The 20,005-nt window shown below is 41.2% G+C and overlaps 1 protein-coding gene across 2 annotated transcripts in view; it reads right to left on the reverse strand.

Annotated features, from left to right (window-relative positions):
* Window positions 1–380: 380 nt before the first annotated feature.
* stk17a (serine/threonine kinase 17a) overlaps window positions 381–20,005 on the reverse strand; it is a 34,377-nt gene continuing 14,752 nt past the window's right edge. Inside the window, exons 2-7 of one of the 2 annotated variants that reach the window (XM_072678712.1) lie at window positions 18,620–18,832; window positions 5,034–5,178; window positions 3,376–3,502; window positions 3,229–3,277; window positions 2,847–3,026; window positions 381–1,424 (exon numbers count right to left, since the gene is read on the reverse strand). In XM_072678712.1, coding sequence (XP_072534813.1) covers window positions 1,088–1,424; window positions 2,847–3,026; window positions 3,229–3,277; window positions 3,376–3,502; window positions 5,034–5,178; window positions 18,620–18,832 — 1,051 coding nt within the window. In that variant the 3' untranslated portion in view covers window positions 381–1,087. The remainder of the gene's footprint in view (window positions 1,425–2,846; window positions 3,027–3,228; window positions 3,278–3,375; window positions 3,503–5,033; window positions 5,179–18,619; window positions 18,833–20,005) is intronic. The other variant, XM_072678713.1, reaches the window with a different exon arrangement.

The following is a 20,005-nucleotide window of genomic DNA, read 5'->3' on the forward strand; positions in this document are numbered from 1 at the left end:
CTGGCTTGATCACCTGGATCGCCTGAGCAAGGCTAACCTAACCTCGAATTGCTCTCCGAGCACTGTGGTAGTTGCCCACATGCCTCTGGGTGCGTGTCTTTAGTGCCATAGGTGGATTAAATATGGAGGCTAAATTCTGTTCATCAGCCATATGTCACATGAGCGGATGTGATTGTCTGCAGGACCTCCTAATTGAATTACACTTTATCACTTCATCCCATTCAGGACAGCTGGCCTAGTCCATGTAGATCCTGGTCTAACTTCCTTTACTCTTTAGTCCTTTACAGATTCCCATGGTCCAGCATTTGGGTTTTCCCAGTGTTCCCAATTAACATCCACAGAAATCTTAGAGAGGAACTTTATTTACAACATCAGGCCAGTCATTCAAATGTGTCGTTACTCAAAAGATACTCTCTGACCTATCAATTTACAGTCATTACTAATGGCCATTTTCTTTTCTTTTAAAAAAAAGGAAAAATATACACTGTGTAGTGAAAAAAAAAAAAAAACCCAAAGGATTATTGATGGAGGTTTTTACTCCAGGATCAACCGAACAATCACAAACCAGACAAAACCAGGTGCAAACACATAAATGGCTTTTAAAAAATGTATAGACACAACTCTTAAAATTTATTTCATTTACATATAATTCCTTCAGCCCCACCCTCCCCTTGCACAAACAACAACATTCACGTTTACAAAGGTGTAACCAAAGAAGGAAAAAAAGGAAATACAATAATGAACAGAGGGAAAGATAAATGTGATGGGATTCAGTTCATGGCCCACATTTTCATACATTTGCAAGCATGGCACCAAAGGGGGAAAAAAACAGCAAATAAGAAAACAGGGAGAACAACCAAAGTACCACAGCAAGGCTTAGTCTTCAGTAACATAACCGTGTATAAGTGAAGCAGCACAAACATTAGATTGAAAAAAAAAAAAATAATAATATATATAAAAAAAAAACAACACAGTTTGGCTTACAAGGTCAAATAATGAGGTGGGTTAAAAGCAGAGAAGAAAAGACTTTCTTGTCTGAAGTGCGGCGTTAGTTGGAGCTTAGCGGCTGGATGACCCAACGCATGATTCAGTAGATGAATTCTCCTGGCACTTCCTGGAGGGCAGGGAAGGGTTCTTCGAATTTGAAGCGCTTGGAGATGGCCTTCTGGTCTGGAGTCAGGCTTTCCTTGTCTGAGGACTGCCGGCACTGGCCCAGAGTGTAGGCGGCCATGACGATGAGCTCCTCCGTCACTCTTCCCTCCTCTTCGTCCTTCTCCGTTCTCTGCTGGGAGGAGATCTCTGGGCTGGCTGGCTCAGAGACCGAGGTGGAGGCACTTTTCTGCTTCGCTGGCTCCTCCACAAAGTTCTTCTCCGCCGTCTGAAGCCAGTGGTGTTCCAGGCACTCCTCAGCAGTGGCACGGTCCCTGTGCAAAAAAAAAAAAAAAAAAAAAAAAAAAAAAAAAAAGGATTTCTTGTAACACACTGGAATTTACTGTCAGCAGTAATTCTTTCAAAGCTTTAGTATAAGCTCTTATTTCATTTAAGCCTTATTCAGGCTGTAAGAGATTCCTCTGGAGAAGGACACGGTGTCTCAAAAGGTTTGTAGGCCCCAGCTCATCCAACACTTCTTCTGAAATCAAGGGTATTAATAGAGACTTTGTCCTGCAGTAGCAGCATTAACAAGCTAAACAACTCTAAAGGCGGCTTTACGTGAAATGCTGGAAAATTGCAGTAAGGATTTGACTGCATTCAGCCACACTTAAAAAAAAAAAAGAAAAGGTGCTTCAAAGGGTTCTTTGAACCATGCCACTTTTTTGTAAAAGTGTCTTCACACTCTTTACACAGATCTCTATTGCAAATATGGTTCCTTAGTGTTTCTTCTACAGCGTCCCTCAAAGAACCCTTTGAAGCAGCACCTTTGTTCTTAAGAGTGCAGAGCATTAGTAAAGTCAGGTACAGGTGTTTGAGGATTAGGTCTGAACCACAAGCACCACTCCAACTTAAAAGGTGAGAAAACACAAAAAACCCAATCCACAAAACCAATGGCTGATGGTTCTACATCACTTCAGAGAATGCAGTTCTACTACTGGCTGACATTTGGCATTGGGCTTGGCGACCTAAGGCTCCTAAGATCTAAGGCTCCTAAGACCTAAGATTATAAAAGCTGTGAACACCTGTGTCTTTCATTATCGCATTGCAAGCTCACATGTGGTTAACCGAATTAGTTGGGAGGCAAGCTAACTGTTTTTGTATCAGTTTAATTTTTGGCAGCAGAAAACAATGACTGTAGAAAACATGGAAACCGTGGTTCAATTCCCAGTCATTCTCCTGAAATGAAGCCAAAATTGTCTGCGCAGTAGAGACTCACCTGCTCATTCGAAAGGCCTGCCCCTTTCTCCCAGACCTAGCGTATCTCAGACCGCTTTCACTGAGCTTACAGTGCAGAAGCAAAGTGGATTTTTTTTTCTGGATTCCCAGTTCGTCCAGTAAGTTTGATGTTTCAACAGTAAAAGTGCAGCTCATGTAAGTTCTATTTCAGATATATGGGGATAGGCGGAACTACTCATCATATTGCAACCAGCCAGCAGATGCGCTAGATCTGTGATTGCTTCACTTTTGAGAGACTTTGCACTGTCCATGTTTTCTACAGTCAGTGGAAAAACAAGTGGCTAACTAACATTTTTCAATCATGCATGATGATAAAAGGATGATAATTTGGGGAAATTGCACAAATACTTTATCTGGTACAAATCAGCCAATCAAATTCCTTACAAATGACATCCTCAACCAACTCAGCTCAAACTGTACTACTAGTCATGACATGCTAAACAACTCATTCTGCATACTCAGGCTCCTTGATGAGCAGGGACTTGATGAAGTGGATGGCAGCCTTATCCAACTGTTCCAGCTCCTCCTCTGTGTAGCTGATGTTAATCTGGGAGATGTTCAGGAAGGTCTCTTGCTTATCATCTCCGAGGAACGGAGATACACCCGTCAGCATCACATATGCAAGGACGCCGATACTCCTAACACAGAGAGAAAAACAGAGTGTATAATAACCTTAAAACTGAACATGCAAGGCTGCTGAGGAGTACTGCTAATGTTTTCATGCTCTACTATAGGTCACTATATAAAAATCGCAGCATGTATCATTAGTGGTTCCAATTACGCATCATTAGTGGTGGATTTGAATGACTACTTGAAGACAGATACTGAGAAATGACTCACCACATATCAGTGGCTGTGCTTATGGGCTCATAGTTCAGCACTTCTGGAGCTGAAAAGCAAAAAAAAAAGTTGACATTTATGCTGTATTTCTTTCAGCATTCAGTGAATTACAAAGTTTACAAAGGTGAATCCAAAAGTGAGACTTACCGACGTACTCTGGCGTGCCCATTATCTCCCTGATTTCCTGGTTATTGCTCACCATTCGTGACAGGCCAAAGTCTACTATCTTTATGTCCCCAAGAGGGTTGTTACAGGTCAGAAGAATATTTTGTGGCTAAAGAACAAAAACACAACATCAATTATTCAGACCAAACTTTAATTTGGTGCTCTGAAGAGATTTTTTAAGCAGCAACTTCAAGAGACTAAACAAAAAACATCTCCATCTACTGTTTAGGCTTTTTAGGCTTCTTTAATTTGCAAGTATGCGGACGATACGGCCCCATTTGGTTCATTTCAGGAAGGGGATACTTGTGAAGAGAATGCATATTTTAAATCAGACTGATATATTAATTAGTTGGCGCCCTTATTATAAACAGCAGTGCAATGAAGGAGATGGTAATCAGTGGTGATCATTTATGAAAATTGGGACATTAAGTTAAACTGATAATCAGACAGTAGAAATTGTGCAGAATTTGAAGTATTTGGGCTTCCTACTTGATTAGAGTAGATTGTGGTTCACAGCCACATGACTTTCAGCATGACTTTCGAGTTGGTCCATAGAAGTGTAATTGAGTGTTTCGACATATAATATACTTGGAATGGTATCCCCCGAGCTAAGGATAAGACCAAGTTGTTGAGGATTGTGAATGTGTCTGGGGAAAAATCATAAGTAAACCACAAAAACAGAAAGAAAGCCCAGCAAATTGCTGGGGATCCTCCTCATCCTCTGATCTGCTCCCTTCTGGAAAGCGTTACAGAGAACCTCAGGCCACAAGAAATATTTTAAAGAATGAATTTATTCCTTATGGAATAAACAAACTCTTCAGTCACTTATTGATGAAAAAGTAGCCAATTTTAGTTGTACAGTAATTACTTAGCAAAGTAGACACCTGGTGGATTCCAAACTGGAGTGTGCTCTTAGGTGCGCTTTCATGTATTGTGTTGAGTCTTTGTATGTACACTTTGTCTGCTATCCATTTATAACTTGTATATTGTGTAAACTGGTAAAGCCGAAGACCACTTTTCAGAGATGGACAACAAGGTTTTCTAGTTTATTAACCCTGTTTTTGTAGCTCATTATATTAATGATATCATCTGACACTATATAAATAACAAGTAATTGCTATTGCACAAAAACACTGAGCTGAGAAAGATGGCACGGTCACTAGAGAAGTTAGGACTTTTGGACACTAATGATGTGCATATCACATTTGAATATTTGGTGAATATTGTTAGCACTGAAATGTACTGTAAAAGCCTTCCTCTTAGCTCCCTTAATAAAAAGTGCATTTTCCACAAGCTGCCACTAGGTGGAATCCTGATTCAGGTCAGCCCTGGTCATCTAATGGTTAAAAGCTATGATCCCAGCATTTTGACCATCACATACACCATTATACACATGCAGGGCATTCACCACAACACTGCAGGTAACTCAGTTGTAGTAGTGATGCCATCCAAGCAATTTCGAGTAATTCTGGACCATTAATCATCCAATATGTGTGCAGTGTTTTTTATTTTATGACGAATGTACCAATAGAAATTCTCCAAATTGACTTCCATTAAAAGTGTTTTTTTTCCTTCTTCCTTTGGAGATACAAGTTTTTTTTTTGACAATATATTTTCTTATTTCTAAGATGAACACTCACCTTTAGGTCCAGGTGAACCACATCGTTCTTGTGAAGGAAGGCAATGCCCTCCAGGATCTGTCTCAGTAGCCGTTTCACATCCTCCTCTTTGAAGGCCTCATCCCGTTCTGCCACACACTGATTAAAGATCTCCCCACCGGCAGCACTAAACATGCAAATACAACCACAGAAATAACACGATAACTACCTTGGCTAACAGGCACTTTGTATATTCATACATATCCAAATGCAAAGTGAAGCATTTCTTGTTCATTGCAAATGAAATGGGAGAATAGTTTGTCCTACTAGATCACAAGAAGTGGGAAGTGGCTTTTACAAGCCTTTCGAGAGAGCTCTAGTTTTATGTGGTGAACTTCTACTTCACATTTCCAAGACAGAAGAGCATCAATTTATTGCCTCAGGACCACCTGGTAGTTCCCCCACCCAGAAGTATGCAAGCTGCTTAGTGATAACCCTTTGACACAAACACATTTAACTTGACTTATAACCTTGAAAATGAGAGAGAAGGCTTACACTCATCTGTTCTCAGTCAGATATGCTGTTGCCCTACCACCCCAAGTTAACCTCAGTGTGAATCATCGTGTGTGTCCTTAAATGAGGGCGAGTGGGGAAGTTCTGCACATACACATGCCTATGCACAGTGAGGTTAAAGCGATACCAGAGATAATACCCTGCTGTCGGAACTCATGTGAACGAAACATCACAGTGTCCCTCATGCTTTAGCATTTAACTATGCTGTAAGGTCACTCATTTCGGGGTAAAATCACTGAGTCTTCTGATATCTAACAGAAAAGCCTTTTATAATCATGACACTGAATGTAATACAATCATGGCAAGACTCAAGAAGCCCTGAAGACTTACTGGAAGTCCTGGTCTTTGTTAATGTAGCTCTGATAAACTTTAGTCTTTCCCCGATTGTTTTATTTATTTATTTTAGAGGTTTCCTCCTTCTACAACTCTTGCTGGTCTGGTTTGGTCTTGCTGGTAAATGCCGTACTACTTTGACATCAGCTGTGGCAAGAGTTACCTGTAGGTCCTGTAATGACATTTAGGATTGTTGGAGACTTCTTTACGCATCTTCAGGTCTGCTCTTAGGCTGAACTTGCTAGGACGGCCCGACCTGGCCGTGTTGGTCAGTTATTTCACTTGTAAATTATTAGCAAACAGTGGAGCGAATGATTTTTAAATGTTCTGAGATCCGCCTTAAATGTCTTCCTAGACTCATCTGCATCTACAGCCTTCTTTCTGAAGACCTCAGTGAGCTCTTTGGATCTGGTCATGGTGATCTTCACCACTTACTTCAACAATCAAGCTCAAACCAGACTAAATGTCTGTGGTTTAAATAAGACAGGCTCCTTCAGAATCCTCTCTAAACATGTTCTAATCAGCTGCAGCTGATGTGCTGCTCCTGCTTCAAAATATAGGCATTAAAAATAGCAATGAATGTGGGAGTGTCCAAACCTTTTCCTCACAGGAAAAATGGATTTCTATTAATTACTTCTCTCAATACTGTCTAAAAAATCCTATATGGTCATATAGGATTATAATATATAAAAAGGCCTATATGGTCAAATATATTAAAAGGACATCAAGTCAGGTCTCCATGAACTGTTGTTGGCTAAAAACAAAAGCACACAAAACAACCCAGGCAGTCACATGCTCACTGTCTTGCCTCCAGAGCAGACAGCATGTCAAATTCAATTACACCATGGCCAGGGGAGAATGAGCGACCTCAAAACACACAGCTGAAGTTTAGCTGTGGGCTTACACGCTGCTTTCTAATGCAACAGATTGTTTCAGTGGGGCACATTCGGAGCACCAGAACATTAAGAGCCATTCCTCTATGGATAACAGCTGTGTGTTATGTGTGAACTGTGCTCAGGCATGTGTTTGTAATGTGTAAGATCACACGTATACACATCACACGATAACCTTAGCCACCCGTTTTCTCTCCCCTGCACTGCCTGTAATCCTATTCGCAGGCTTCTCTCCATGACCCTAACCTCAGCCATGCCTGTGGGAGCAAGAGGCACAGTGATGTTCTAGAGGTAACAGAGTAATTCTCTGTAATGGATTATAAAGACTGAAAAGCCAGTGTCTGTTTCTGTACCTCAGGATCCACCTTTCACTTTCATTAACAGCCAGAAAGCTGATCCCTTGTCAGGAAGCATCACTACCATCACTGGTTAGCAGTGAACTGGCTGAAAATAAAAGATGTGAGCTGAAGTTACTTTTTGTATTTAGTTGAAATCTGTGACGATGTCTCCTGAGCTTAAAGCTAACTAGGGATAAACTAGGGCTAGGCGATATAGTATCATGATATTTATAGACAGTTTCAGGATACATGATATTTATAGCAATACACATGATTGCAGGAAAAAAATGCATAAGTAGTGACAGATACTGAATACAGTGAATTTCTCACAATGTGCTGCACTTCATCTAATTAAACCAATCTAATTGCACCATTTGTAAAGAAATGTGCATTTGATTAGTGTTCTTTAAGCAACAACAATGGCTGCAACAGGTTCTAACTGTTAAAATGCTATGAATCTGGTGTGAAACACCTTGCTGGGAGAGATTAAGACTTTCTATCCATCTATTCTTGTTGTTTTTGTAGCAACTGTATGTAGTATCACTGTACAGCTCCCCACTGTGTCTTTTATGCTTGCTTGTTTTTTTTGTTTTTGTTTTTTTTAGTTGTGATATACGTTATCGCATGTTACAATGGCAGCTGAATGTAATGTTAGGAGACTCACCCAATGACCCTTAGGCTATGCTCACACAGTATGTATAAATTGCCAAATTTTTTACATCAGAAATGACACAGATGTGTCAATTCTGTTACACTGAATCTGACCACTTTCATATGTGGTATCGATGAATATCATCTGCGGCAATGCGACTCAGTTTGAACATCTTCTGTCTATCCAACTCAGCATTTGCTGAGGAATAGGATAAATGGACGACAGACAGCAGTGAGGGAGGTTTTATGTTTAGATAGTGGTGTTTCTGATTCTTGTCTGAAATGGGGATCTAGTGTGTTATCCGCTGTGCTATCCAACTGTTCCTAACTATGAATCCACTCATAGTTGCTGTGATCTCGCCTGAAAGTAAACTTCAGTCTCATGGATTTAGGCATTAAGACAGAACTGCGTGTTAATAATCTTAGTCTTACAAAGAGTTTAATACATTTAATATCTTACATTTAACAAGTGCAGTCTTTACTTGCTGCCTACTTGCAGTAAATCCTAACTGAGCACCAACAATTCATGCCACAATATTTAGGCCATCCTTGTAGTTTCCCAGACCCACCAGTAGGTAGGACTGAACCTGCTAATGAGCTTAATCTTAAGTAATTCAAAGCAGCTGTCCATGGGATGAGCAGAATCAGCTTAAAATATGCTGTGTTCAAACACTAGTTAACTTGCCTTAACCTTTGTGTGTAGGAAGAAATCTAAGGTACTAGAGAGTTTAATCAAACAACCATTGTAACCATCCCTACCCGACAGCCTGGGCTGGCAAGGAAAAGCCATTATCGCCAGGGGCAGCTGTATTCTGATGGGTTTTTAAGCTGGCTGGCTCCCTTGTCCCTCTAAAGATGTGGAAAAGGCAAAGACTCTACTGTGTGGCTGCAGTAATTACAGTCCATCGTTGCCAAGCCATACCCTTTAGGTTCGAAACACTAGACTGAAAAGAGAGGAAACGAGGGGGAAAAGGAAAAAGGCTAAAAATCTGTCCAATTCATAAGTAGGTCACGTTTTTTGGCTGGATGAGGGCATGTCTGGGCACCCGCAACACGAAAGCAGAAAGGGGTTAGCCCTCGCTAATCCGAGGGTGCTTACTACACATGCACGCACACGCGCAGACAAACACACACAGGCAAACACCCTGCTTGCTTTCTTCTTTTAAATATGTCTTAAAGATACATTTGAGTGGTGAGCTTTTGCCAGCTGATCTATTTCTAGAACTTTCTGTTTCCTGACAAATGACTACAGCACATTGAGCCTGTCTGACTAATTAATTATAACTAGGCCTACATCAAATGACTGCTAGATGAAGGCCACTGCCATGACAGCATGGGGTTTCACAAGGAGTAAGCCAGCTAGAATATGCTGAGAAGATTGTAAGGAACTGCTCTTTCTTTGGGCTACTAAAGTGGGTAGCAGCATAACATACATCCCACTAGCTGCATGCAGAATTTTTCAGTAAATGCATGCATATCCGCACTACACGTCTTGTATCCTAAGATCTAGAATGCATTTCAATGTAATATTGCATCCCAAACCTTCTAAAAATGGTCACTGGCCAAGTGTCTTCGGAGCTTTCTGTATGCTACCATGCTTTCTATCACTTTATTAAAGAGACTCCATGCTGCCTTTATTGTTTCTGACCTGCAATGTAATCAAGATAACACAAGTGCTGTTAATTTATTAGGACCCAATCTGTAGTACTGAAAAGCTTCCATGTCTTCCATGAGAATAAACAAATCTCATGGGAAACATGCGCACCACATCCTGACAACATCCCAAAAGAATCGGCCCGCAAGGCAGCCGCTCAGAGCAGGACTGGACTAAAGGCAGCTGTAGTCGGGCAAAACCCTGCAGTCTCTGGGTGTGGCCCATGTTTGGGTATTCCCCACCCGGCAGAAACTCCTTGACTGTACACCCACTGCATTCTTCTGGGCAAGGCAGTCTCTGCCTCCCTTAAGGCTCAGATATCACCTATGGGCTGCAGTTGCTCGGTTTTCTTGCTGTGTAGGAGGACACAGCTGAAACAAGTGACTATGGTTTTACTACTATGCACCACCATCAGTAGACTGAGGGAGAGGCTTTACACCGCATTATGTGCATACTGCTGTTTATTATCTGCTGAAATGCTGACACGAGTGTGTCAAAAAAGGCATTAAAATGAGTATATTAAGTTGTTTCCCACTGTAAGAAGAATTGATGAGTAGAGGAATTTATAATAACTCTCGATACACCAAGAAGGTACATTTGAACTGTTGGTTTTAATTGACTAATTGAGTGTAAAGTATGAGTGACAGGCCTATAGCCTACTTCCTGAGTGATGTTTTTGTGACTTTATTTATTTATTTGTAGTAGAGGTGCACTAAACAGGTGCTATGGATAATATATAGTGCAAAGTCCTGAGGGCATGCATTGCAATCAAATGCAATAATATGCACATTTTGTGCATGAGGGTTGGAGAACTGGGTGGAATTAACTAAGATTACTCCTCTCAACCATCTGCACTCTCAACCTAACCACTAAAATGTAGTACTAAATGTAGTGCCAAAGGAGTTTCCCTAAAGAGAAGGCAGCACCTCATCAAATGTTCTCCATTACCCTATTAAATCACAGTAAAGCCTAATGTGGAAACGGATCTTTCAGCAGATATTACTATTCAAAACGAATTGTCTGTGAAGTATGAAAACGCAAAATAACTCATTTATTATTAGAAGGCTACTTTGTGCTGCAGGGGTTTAAGTTTGAGATAAATATCGTCCTTACCCTTTATACTCTCAGATAAGGGTGGAGCTAGCTGGAAATAGCTTTTCTCCGCAGCCTTGGATAAAGACACCCATATTCAACATTTGTGTTGGACACAAATGAATTTAGGCCTCCACCTTTAACCCATTCATGCAGTAAATACACACACAATCACACTAGTAAGCAAACACACGCAGAGTGGACAGTGAGAACACATGCCCGGAGCGGTGGGCAGCCATTACTGCGGCACCCAGGGAGCAGAAAGGGTTAAGGGCCTTGCTCAAGGGCCCAACAGTGGTAGCTTGCCAATCCCAAGGTACTAAACCCACAAACCCGGTCATCAATAGCTCAGTGCTCCAAGCGCTGAGGCACCACTGCCCCTGAAATATGAGGTTACACAGCACAGACTGTTTGTAAAGGGCATCATTTCCCTTTGGAACTGAAGTACATTTCCAATGTGGATTTTGTTTGGGGTGCTCCCATCTTCAGAATAGAAGACTGCTGCATTTAGACACTGTTGTGTTGTGAAAGTGGTTCTTGGGTGTCTTTGGAAAACTACATGATCACAGAATTGGTTTTGCATCTACCCCAAAGTAGTCCTACACAATTTTGTGCTTTCTTGCTCAAGCCCACATAATTGAACTCACCGATTATTTGCCATGTTTAGGAGGTCTGTTCGAGCAGGAACTGTGTAAGACTCTGGCCCTTAGTTCCCCATATTTGATCTTCTGTTTGCTTGGGCATGGCACAAAGCACTAAAATTATTATTATTTTTAATTTATTACTAAACCTCTTTAATGCTGCTGAATACTCACTAGCATTTCCACTCTCAAATCTTAATTCAATTTTCTTTTGTTTTTCTTTTATACTCCCTTGGACCTTTAACTCATTGAAAAACTGTAAGAAAGTGAGATTCTTCTATTTTATTCCTTCTGCCAGTTGAAGTCCCACACATTTTATGTATTTTTAAAACATTCAAACCAAATTCATGTGAGTTGAAGATGCTTTTGTTTTTGTAAAAAGATTGTTATTGCCCAGTTGCTTCTACAACAACCACCACTATGCTGTACCATGACCAAATAAATATTTTCACTAAGGTATATTTTTTTGTGCCCAACTTATGCTTCTAGCATGCTGTGGATTGGAGCTTAAAGCCTAGCGTCGTTCTTCTTACATCCGTGAAAAAAGAGCTTTAAAATGTTTTCAACAATGGAATGCATCGTAAAAGCTCTTCATGGGTTGAGAACAGATGTTAAAGAATCCATCATGCCCTGTATTCATAAATCAATGGCAGAGGCGTGACAGAAAAATTGACCCATCTTTGATCTGCCACCATTTCCCACTCCAAAAAAAAAAAAAAAAAGTCAAACACCCCTAAAAGAAAAACCCTGTAGAGTACACCAGACGCTTGCAGGTATGAAAGAGCCATCACTTAAACCAAGACACTGAACCATCAATTCACAAATTGAGTGTATGGCTAAGAGCCACAGAAAACGAACACTCAGAAGTAGGGCTATCCCCCTCTGGCTCTGAGGATAATAACCCTCCCTCACTCACTCACTCACTCACTCACTCACTCTCCCTCCGTTTAGTCTCCCTCTCCCTCAGTTTCTCTCTCTCTCGGCTGCCGGCCACGGTCCGGGCGCTCACGTGCTGCTGTTGAGCACATTGACATTATGAACTCCCAGCTGGAGCCCACAGTGCAATGAGGGCACGTTCTTGAGCCAAGTCTGATGAAGCCCCCCACCCCCCTAGAGCCAGCCAGCCACCGCTAACCATGAATAGCCTTCTATCATTGTGGCCTGACCCCCATCCAAAGCCATATCCTCTCGCCTCCACTCCACTCCCCCAAATCGCCCCAGTGCCCCAAAATATCAAACAGACAAGAGGGGAAGAAAAGGGAGGAAGCAAATAAAGGGATAACTCGTCTACAACCAGCTTTTTCACATTCACTCTGGTTTTGAGGGCTACAATCATTTATGCCCTATTTACCATATAAAAAAGGAGACAGGGGAGGAGAGGGGGATACAGAAAGTGACACTGATTATCATCTCCTGAATATCAGTGAATATTGCTAAAAATAAACCTTAGCAGATGATGGTTTTATTACTGTCCCTAGTTTATTGTCTTGGCTCCTTATTCTTCACAGTTTACACCACTTACAGGGAAGTCGAATATACCAGCAGTTCTACGTCAACTGTGAAATTGAGTAGAAGTAGTAGAGTAGGAGAATGTTCAAATATATGAATGAATAATGAATATGTATTTGAGAAATAACACGGTCATGTGCAAAAATAGGTGATATGCTCATATCAACAATCCAAAGCAAATCAAAATAAAGTCCCGAAGTTCAGAAATCTTTCTGCACATTTTCAGAACCTTTCTGGACATTACCTGGAGAAGCTGTGTGTATGCACTGAAATCTCAGCATCATTACCATGTACTGGAAATTGCCTGGACTTACCTGGAGTGCAAGTCATTTTCCAGACAACTCACAGTGGGTCATGTACCTCATGCATATGCTATACAGGTGCCGTCCCTTTCCTAAACAACGCAGGACATTTTCTGTAGTGAGGACGAGTTTTGGCTGTACGCTGGATGTGTGAACAGGTACCTCTGACTCTCAATATTATTAAAATGAGATCAAATGTGCACATGTTTATGTGCATTAAATACAAAAGGTTTTCATGGGTTGTCCTAATTTTCTCACTGCATGACTGCATACCAGTACAAACATAACACAACAAAGGTAATCCAGCACAAGCAATGAAGCTCTGCAGTAAAGCCATCTCAATAACGCTGACTTGCACTTCTGTCATTTGGCTACAGGAAATCAGCTTTGTCAGATTCCTTTTAAAACCAAATCCGGCACGCATCGTAGAAGGCCATCCAATCCAGTCTCTTGCAAAACTGTAGCTGGAGTGAATTTTTTTCTCTTATCTCTTTTCAGCTCATGCCAAATATAAAATAACAAATTAACCTTTATTAATCAGCAATTAACAGCACTATGATTAGTATTTCATTATGAGAAATATATTATATTGCAGGATATAATAGCTGAAGTTGAGCCGCCCTTGGATTTGGCTTAAAATGCTAATCTGCAGAGGCAATCGCTTATCCTCCTAATAATGCCTCCAGGCCCCCTAGGGTTTTTGCCAGGCTCAATCCAAAGCAGATTTACTGCATTACCAGAAGGATTCGAACTGTTAGCTCCCCAAAAAAGTTCAAGGCTGAACATAAAAACAACAAAAATGAAAAATGTACTCATTTTATTTACTCAAATGTATTAACTATTGTTAATCATCTAAGGCATACAGCAAGCCATTTGATAATTCAAGTAAAGTAGTGTTTTTTTGGAGAATGTTCTTCTCCGGGTTAAAAAAAGAAGGTTTTAGAATGAATGAAACTCATTATTGAGGAATTTTAAAGGTAAAGCCCCTATTTAGTACTAAGATCTGTGTCTCTGCTTAACCAGACAACTAATTTCAGCCATTCATACAGTCTTAGTTAACATGATCTGATCTGATTACTGACGTTAATCCAACATAGTGATGGTTTAACATTTTTTAGTGACGTGACTTGGCCAGAGTTAATTAATAAATAGTTAGAGGAGTTTAATCCAGATTGCACAGAATAGTATAGTGGATATTTTAAAGATCCATAATAAGAGCCGTCAAGGCAAATGAATCAGGATGAACTCTGGAGAACAGTCCAGAACAGAGTGGATATCGCTAAATAGTATGAACAAGAAAAGTGTGAATGCTGGAGAACAGTCCAGAACCGTGCTAATATACTGAATACATCGATCAGCCATAACATTAGAACCGGTGAAGATAAACAACACTGATTACCTGGTTCCAATGGCACCGATATATATTAGGCAGGAAGTGAACAGTCAGTTATTGAAGTTGATGGTTGGGAGCAGGAGAAAAGGACAGACATAGGAATCTGAGCCACTTTGACAAGGACCAAATTGTGATGGGTGTTCCCAGTATGCAATGGCCAGTATCTGCAAAAACTGTTAGAAGGAAGGAGAACCAGTGGACCTGTTGCTAACATATTGATGCCAGATACCACAGGACACCTTCAGATGTTCTGTGGATTTCATGTTTTCATGGGTCAGAGCTGTATTGGTGGCATAAGGGGGACCTACATAATATTAGTTAGATGGTTTTAACATTTTAGAGCCTTTGGAGATCTGCCCTTCTATAGGCTTCACCTTCAACCCAAATCAAATCCACCTCATTCAGCTAATCAGGGAGTTCTGAAGACAGTAATCAGATGGATCAGGTGGGGTTGATTCAGGTTGGAGCTAAAGTCTCCAGGATCAGGGGTGATTATGAACGTTATAGAGACTCTAAGGCATGCCAACACAATGTTTGGATGTGTTAGTGCTTTTTGGAGAATGTTGGGTGTGCACCTATGCGGTCCACCTTTACTGTAATGAAGAACGTTCTGGGTAAAATACTGAAGCCAATAGTCAATAGCCAAAAAATATAGGCTAATACTAGCTAAAAGAGTTAATCTTCTTCCTCCAAATAAAGGCTACTATATTTTGGAACATTGCTGTGAGGATTTGACTGCATTGTGGTCAGGATGCTGAATGATTACTACCCCACCACATTCCCCACTCCCTAACCCATTGCAAAAAATACAGGATGGAGCACTAACCATCATTCCAGAGAACACAGTTCCACTGCTCCACAGCTCAGTGCTTGGGGGGCTTCATACCCATCTAGCCCAAGCATTGTATTAAGACACTGTGCCAATAGGTTTATGTTTATTTGCTCTAGAGTGACCTTTTCTATCTACAATACTTCTCTGCAGGGACTAGATAAGTTATGTGTGTGTGCATTTGCACATCTGTGTCAGCAATGTGTGCAACCTAAACTAGTTGAATTCATTAGAATGGGGTTATGACTCATGCAGTTTTACAGCTGAAAATAAAGGTGTCATAAAGCGTTCTTCTGAGTTATACCACAGAGGAACTCCTTCTTAAGGAACGTTTCAATGGAAGAGTCTTTATAGAGCCATTTAAAAAACACTGTGCTTGTTTCAAGAACCTCGGAGAAGGATCCTTTTTTCTTTACTGTGAAATTCAAGGCACTCTTTCCTCCCCCACCATCTTTCTCTGGGGCACAAACACAGACACACCAATGTATGGGTGACAAATGAGTACTTGAAAGTACTGTCACGCTTAAAAGTATTCTAAAACTCCAGTCTCTTCATGTAGGCTAAAAGCTGATTTGTGGCCACACAGTCGGTTATATCAATGGCACCCTAGATGGCAACCCAAATTCCAATTGAATGAACGGCCCTCATCAGAAGTCCAGCTGCTGCTGGGGGATGATTATGAGGGTGGGCAGATGATGGGCTTGGAGCTGAGCCAAGTAAGCACATGCCATTCATGGTGGGTGAGAGGAAATGAGAGTGACCTCGCTCATCCCGCTCTCTGAAGCAAGCCCGCAGTGCCACAGGGGCCAGGGGGCTTGGAAATAGGTCTGTAAACTAGAGCTTGATAATCTGTGAGGTAGCTGGGCCACATCGGATACTGTTTCTCAAATATTTGTCGGGTTCAGATTTCTTGCTTGGGTTTCATATAACCGTCTCTTGGATTATAGCCTGTTTTTACCTCTGTTTACCCAACAATTTGCAACGTTGCATGTAGGTGCATGTGCATGTTGTAGACAGCACAAACCACTGAAATCAAAGAAGAGAGCATGAAAGCAGTAAAGCAAATCTTTAAATGGTCCTAGGCTCATATATCAGAGTGGTCCCAGCAGCCTAAGGCGCAGCCGGAGTCAGAGAGAGCACAACTGGCCTTGCTTTCTCCGATTGGGTAGAGGTTCGCCCTCTCTTCATGTCACTTCACTTCAGTTCACTTCGGGCAAGAGCAAATGCTAGCCAATGCATCAGAGCTGGGTGTGCAGCACTTTGCTCTGAGGGTGTTGGCTGCTATGTGGCGTTGCAAAGGCAGCAGTATGAAGAGGTGGTTGCTGGTTGTGAATGTGTCAAAAAAGGCACAACAGTAGACATACGTAGGTTGTTCTGCACACTTCTTAAGTGAAGTCATTAATATGAGCATGCTCACTGCAAATATAGTGTTCACCTACACACTTAACTTTCTCTCCTTATTTTCTTTCTTTATTTTTTTATCATCTCACTTACATAGACACACAGCCACACTCACGTGTCCTCCACTTAGCAAACACAGCCCTCATCATAGCCTGAGTGTACATGGACTTGAATTGAATGAGCAGATTAAAATGACTGTAGTGACCTCCTTCTCCCTCTTCCATGCTTTGTCCCAATACAGAGGGTCTGCCTATTCTCACTGGACACTGGGAATCAGGTCAGTCAGCATTAAGGCAGCGGCACCAACAATAACAACAACACCATCACCACACATACACATACATGCCAATCTTATGTACTATTTTGTAAATCATATTAATAAAGAGCAAATAATAATAATAATAACAATAACAATAATAATAATAATAATAATAATAATAATAATAATAATAATAATAATACTCAGTCTTAACAGCAATCAAGTAATGTAAATCACACCATCTACAGTATACACCAAGGATCTATACTTGGTCCTCTCTTACTTTCTAAGCTGCTATGTGGACATAAAATAACTATGAATGCCAAAAATGTTATTGTTTGTTAGATTCCTTCAAAATGCATCAGTACAATCTAAAAACAGTGTGACTGACCATTTAATTAGTTTATTATGCCTTGAATAAGGACTGCCATTGTGAATCAGGTGAATGCTAGATGATTTAAGTACCTATTTTTGAGTTGTTCAGAGTAGTAGTAAGTAGTAAAGGAAAGAGACTGAGTGAGAGATAGTTATAAAGGCATGTATCACATGATATCAAATAGCTAAGAATCTAGGGCAGCTGTCTGGGAAGTTCCTTACTGAAAATGTGTATGGTAAGATGTTCAAATATCCCTATTGTATAAAGCGTGGGTGAGACAACAGCTGCAATTTACCACGATGGACACTGGTTCCTGTCTCTAGAGCCTGGAAACACTCAACAGCTCAGAATGTTTGTGTTTGTGGCTGTGGGGGAACCCAATATGCCAGTCAGTCCCTAATCATACATTGTCAGTTTGAGCCCACTCTTGCATGAGTTAAGGGAGTATGGGGCAGTGGGTTGGTCTAAACTGGGAGGGGGGAAATCTGCTGCAAGTTACTGGAATATCAACTGCTTACTCAGGCGTGTTCGTAATGGTCCCAGGCTTTACAGAAGGATTCTTTCACCGTTTCTTTTGCTCTCGTTGTAAAGCTTCCTTAACTGTGTTCGTTTTTTGTCATTTATAATCTTGGTCTCATGCGATTCACTGATAATGATTCTTCTACAGTTGGTGCTCTATGTGTTTTTACTAATGCTTATCATCCTAGTTTATCCAAGTAAATATTGACTGGGATGATATTTACTGAGTGTGGACAGTACTAAAAACTGGTGTATCATTAACACAACATGACGTAGCATTTTTACCTTAAAAATAACCGTTGTATAATCATTTTGTTGAGCCACTGATCTGTAGTAGGATCTCAATCTTTGTTACTCTGCGCTCCGCACACCGGCTACCGCACTATGCAACTTTGGTGAAGCGGGTGAGAACTGGATAATGCTGTGCAACTCCAGCATATTTGTGAAAAGGTGGTCCAGAAACGTGTTGTGTGTCACCTTATGCTTTACCCTGTCCCAAGAAGTCGACTGCAATTAGATCCTTTGTTCCTGGTACAGTGCTATAAAAAAGTATTTGCCCCCTCCCTGATGTATCAGATCATCTAACTAATTTTTATGCAAGACACACAATGCAGTTTTATGTGGCAATTCCATTAAGTGACATATTAAAATGTGTTGGACGATATGAAGCATTAAACGTGACAGAAATGCAAAAATAGAAGAAACTGGGAAGGGGGAAATACTTCACTGCACTTTTAACTATCTTTCATTGGTGAAATTATCACCTTTGAATCAGTACTACTATTAAAAAACCTTTCCGAGCACTGTGCGAATTCAAAACTTCAATATTATTACCAGCCCTCTCTGTGTGTAGCTATATACTTACAACTCCAAAACGAGCACCATCTCGCTGGGAAGCTCATAGACTTCATGCAGGTTGACCACTCGTTGGCAGGAAGCTGCCAGTTCCAGCACAGCAATCTCATGAATGATTTCTGTCCGGCAGTCCTGGCCCTTTCTCCTCTTCCTCATGAACTTTGCGGCATACTCTCGCCCGGTGCTTCTCTCCACACACTTCCTCACCACGGCAAACTTTCCCCTGGGAGGAGAGAGAAATGAATTAGTGGAGTACGTTTAACAAACACTGCAGAGACAGTCTTGTCATCGTACATTCTGTGTATAGCAAAAAGAAGCTGAAAGAACTGAACAATATACTGCTTGTCTAAATCAGCTAAATATACTGTGGCTGTCAAGGCCTGGAGTTGCCCCGCCATGCTGCGAGTGCTAGGCAAAATGGCAGGAACTGGCAACTTGAATGGCGTATCAAAAAATACACAGAACAATCCTTTCTTATCTTAAATGCATTCATACAGGCAAACCGTCTTAAGGTTGGCTAGTAACAGGAGTAGCATTTCCTTGCATCCCATTAGCTATTGTGTGTTACACACACCCACACACACACACATACACTTTGTTCAAGGTTTCTTTTCATGTCACTGAAAGAAGGGCCTCGAACTGGAAAGCCTGAGAGTGATGAAAGGGTATGTGCGTGCGTGCGTGCGTGTGTGTGTATGTATGTGTATGTGCGTGCGTAGTGGGGGTTGTTAGATGTCTAAGGATGGCACACTTGCCATCATGAGGGCTGAACATTCTTTGTCCTGCTGGCATTTTTACTGAATGAAATCATCCCCAGCTGAAGTCCTCACGTTTTCCACTCAATTGAGCCCTCACTTTGTGGTGTGACCCACTTTTAGAATAACATCTTTAAAAGACACACACACACACACACACACACACGTCACCTGGGGAACCTCTTATATAAAAATGTTTTTTGGACAGCCCCACTGAAATGTGTACAATCACTCACTGAGCAATTCATTAGATAAATCTGTATACCTACTCATTCATACAATTATCAATCCAATTTGCCAACTGCGTGATCTCCATGATTTTGAGCATGACATGATTGTTGGTGCCAGACAGGCTGGTTTGAGATGGTGAGTGGCAGTTCTGCAAACAGAAACACCTTGTTGATACGAGAGCTTAAGTGAGAACGGCCATAATGGTTCAAGCTGATAGAAAGGCTATGGTAACATGTCCAAAATGTTAAACAGGGGCAGTGGTAGCTCAGCAGGTAGAGCTCCGGGCTATTGATGACAGGGTTGTGGGTTTGATACACGCACTCGGCAAGCTGCCACTGCTCTTGCCCTTGAGCAAGGCCCTTCACCCTCTCTGCTCCCTGGGCGCCGCAGCAATGGCTGCCCACTGCTCC

Source organism: Salminus brasiliensis, chromosome 5 (assembly GCF_030463535.1).
Source record: "Salminus brasiliensis chromosome 5, fSalBra1.hap2, whole genome shotgun sequence".
In the NCBI taxonomy this organism is placed as follows: domain Eukaryota; kingdom Metazoa; phylum Chordata; class Actinopteri; order Characiformes; family Bryconidae; genus Salminus; species Salminus brasiliensis.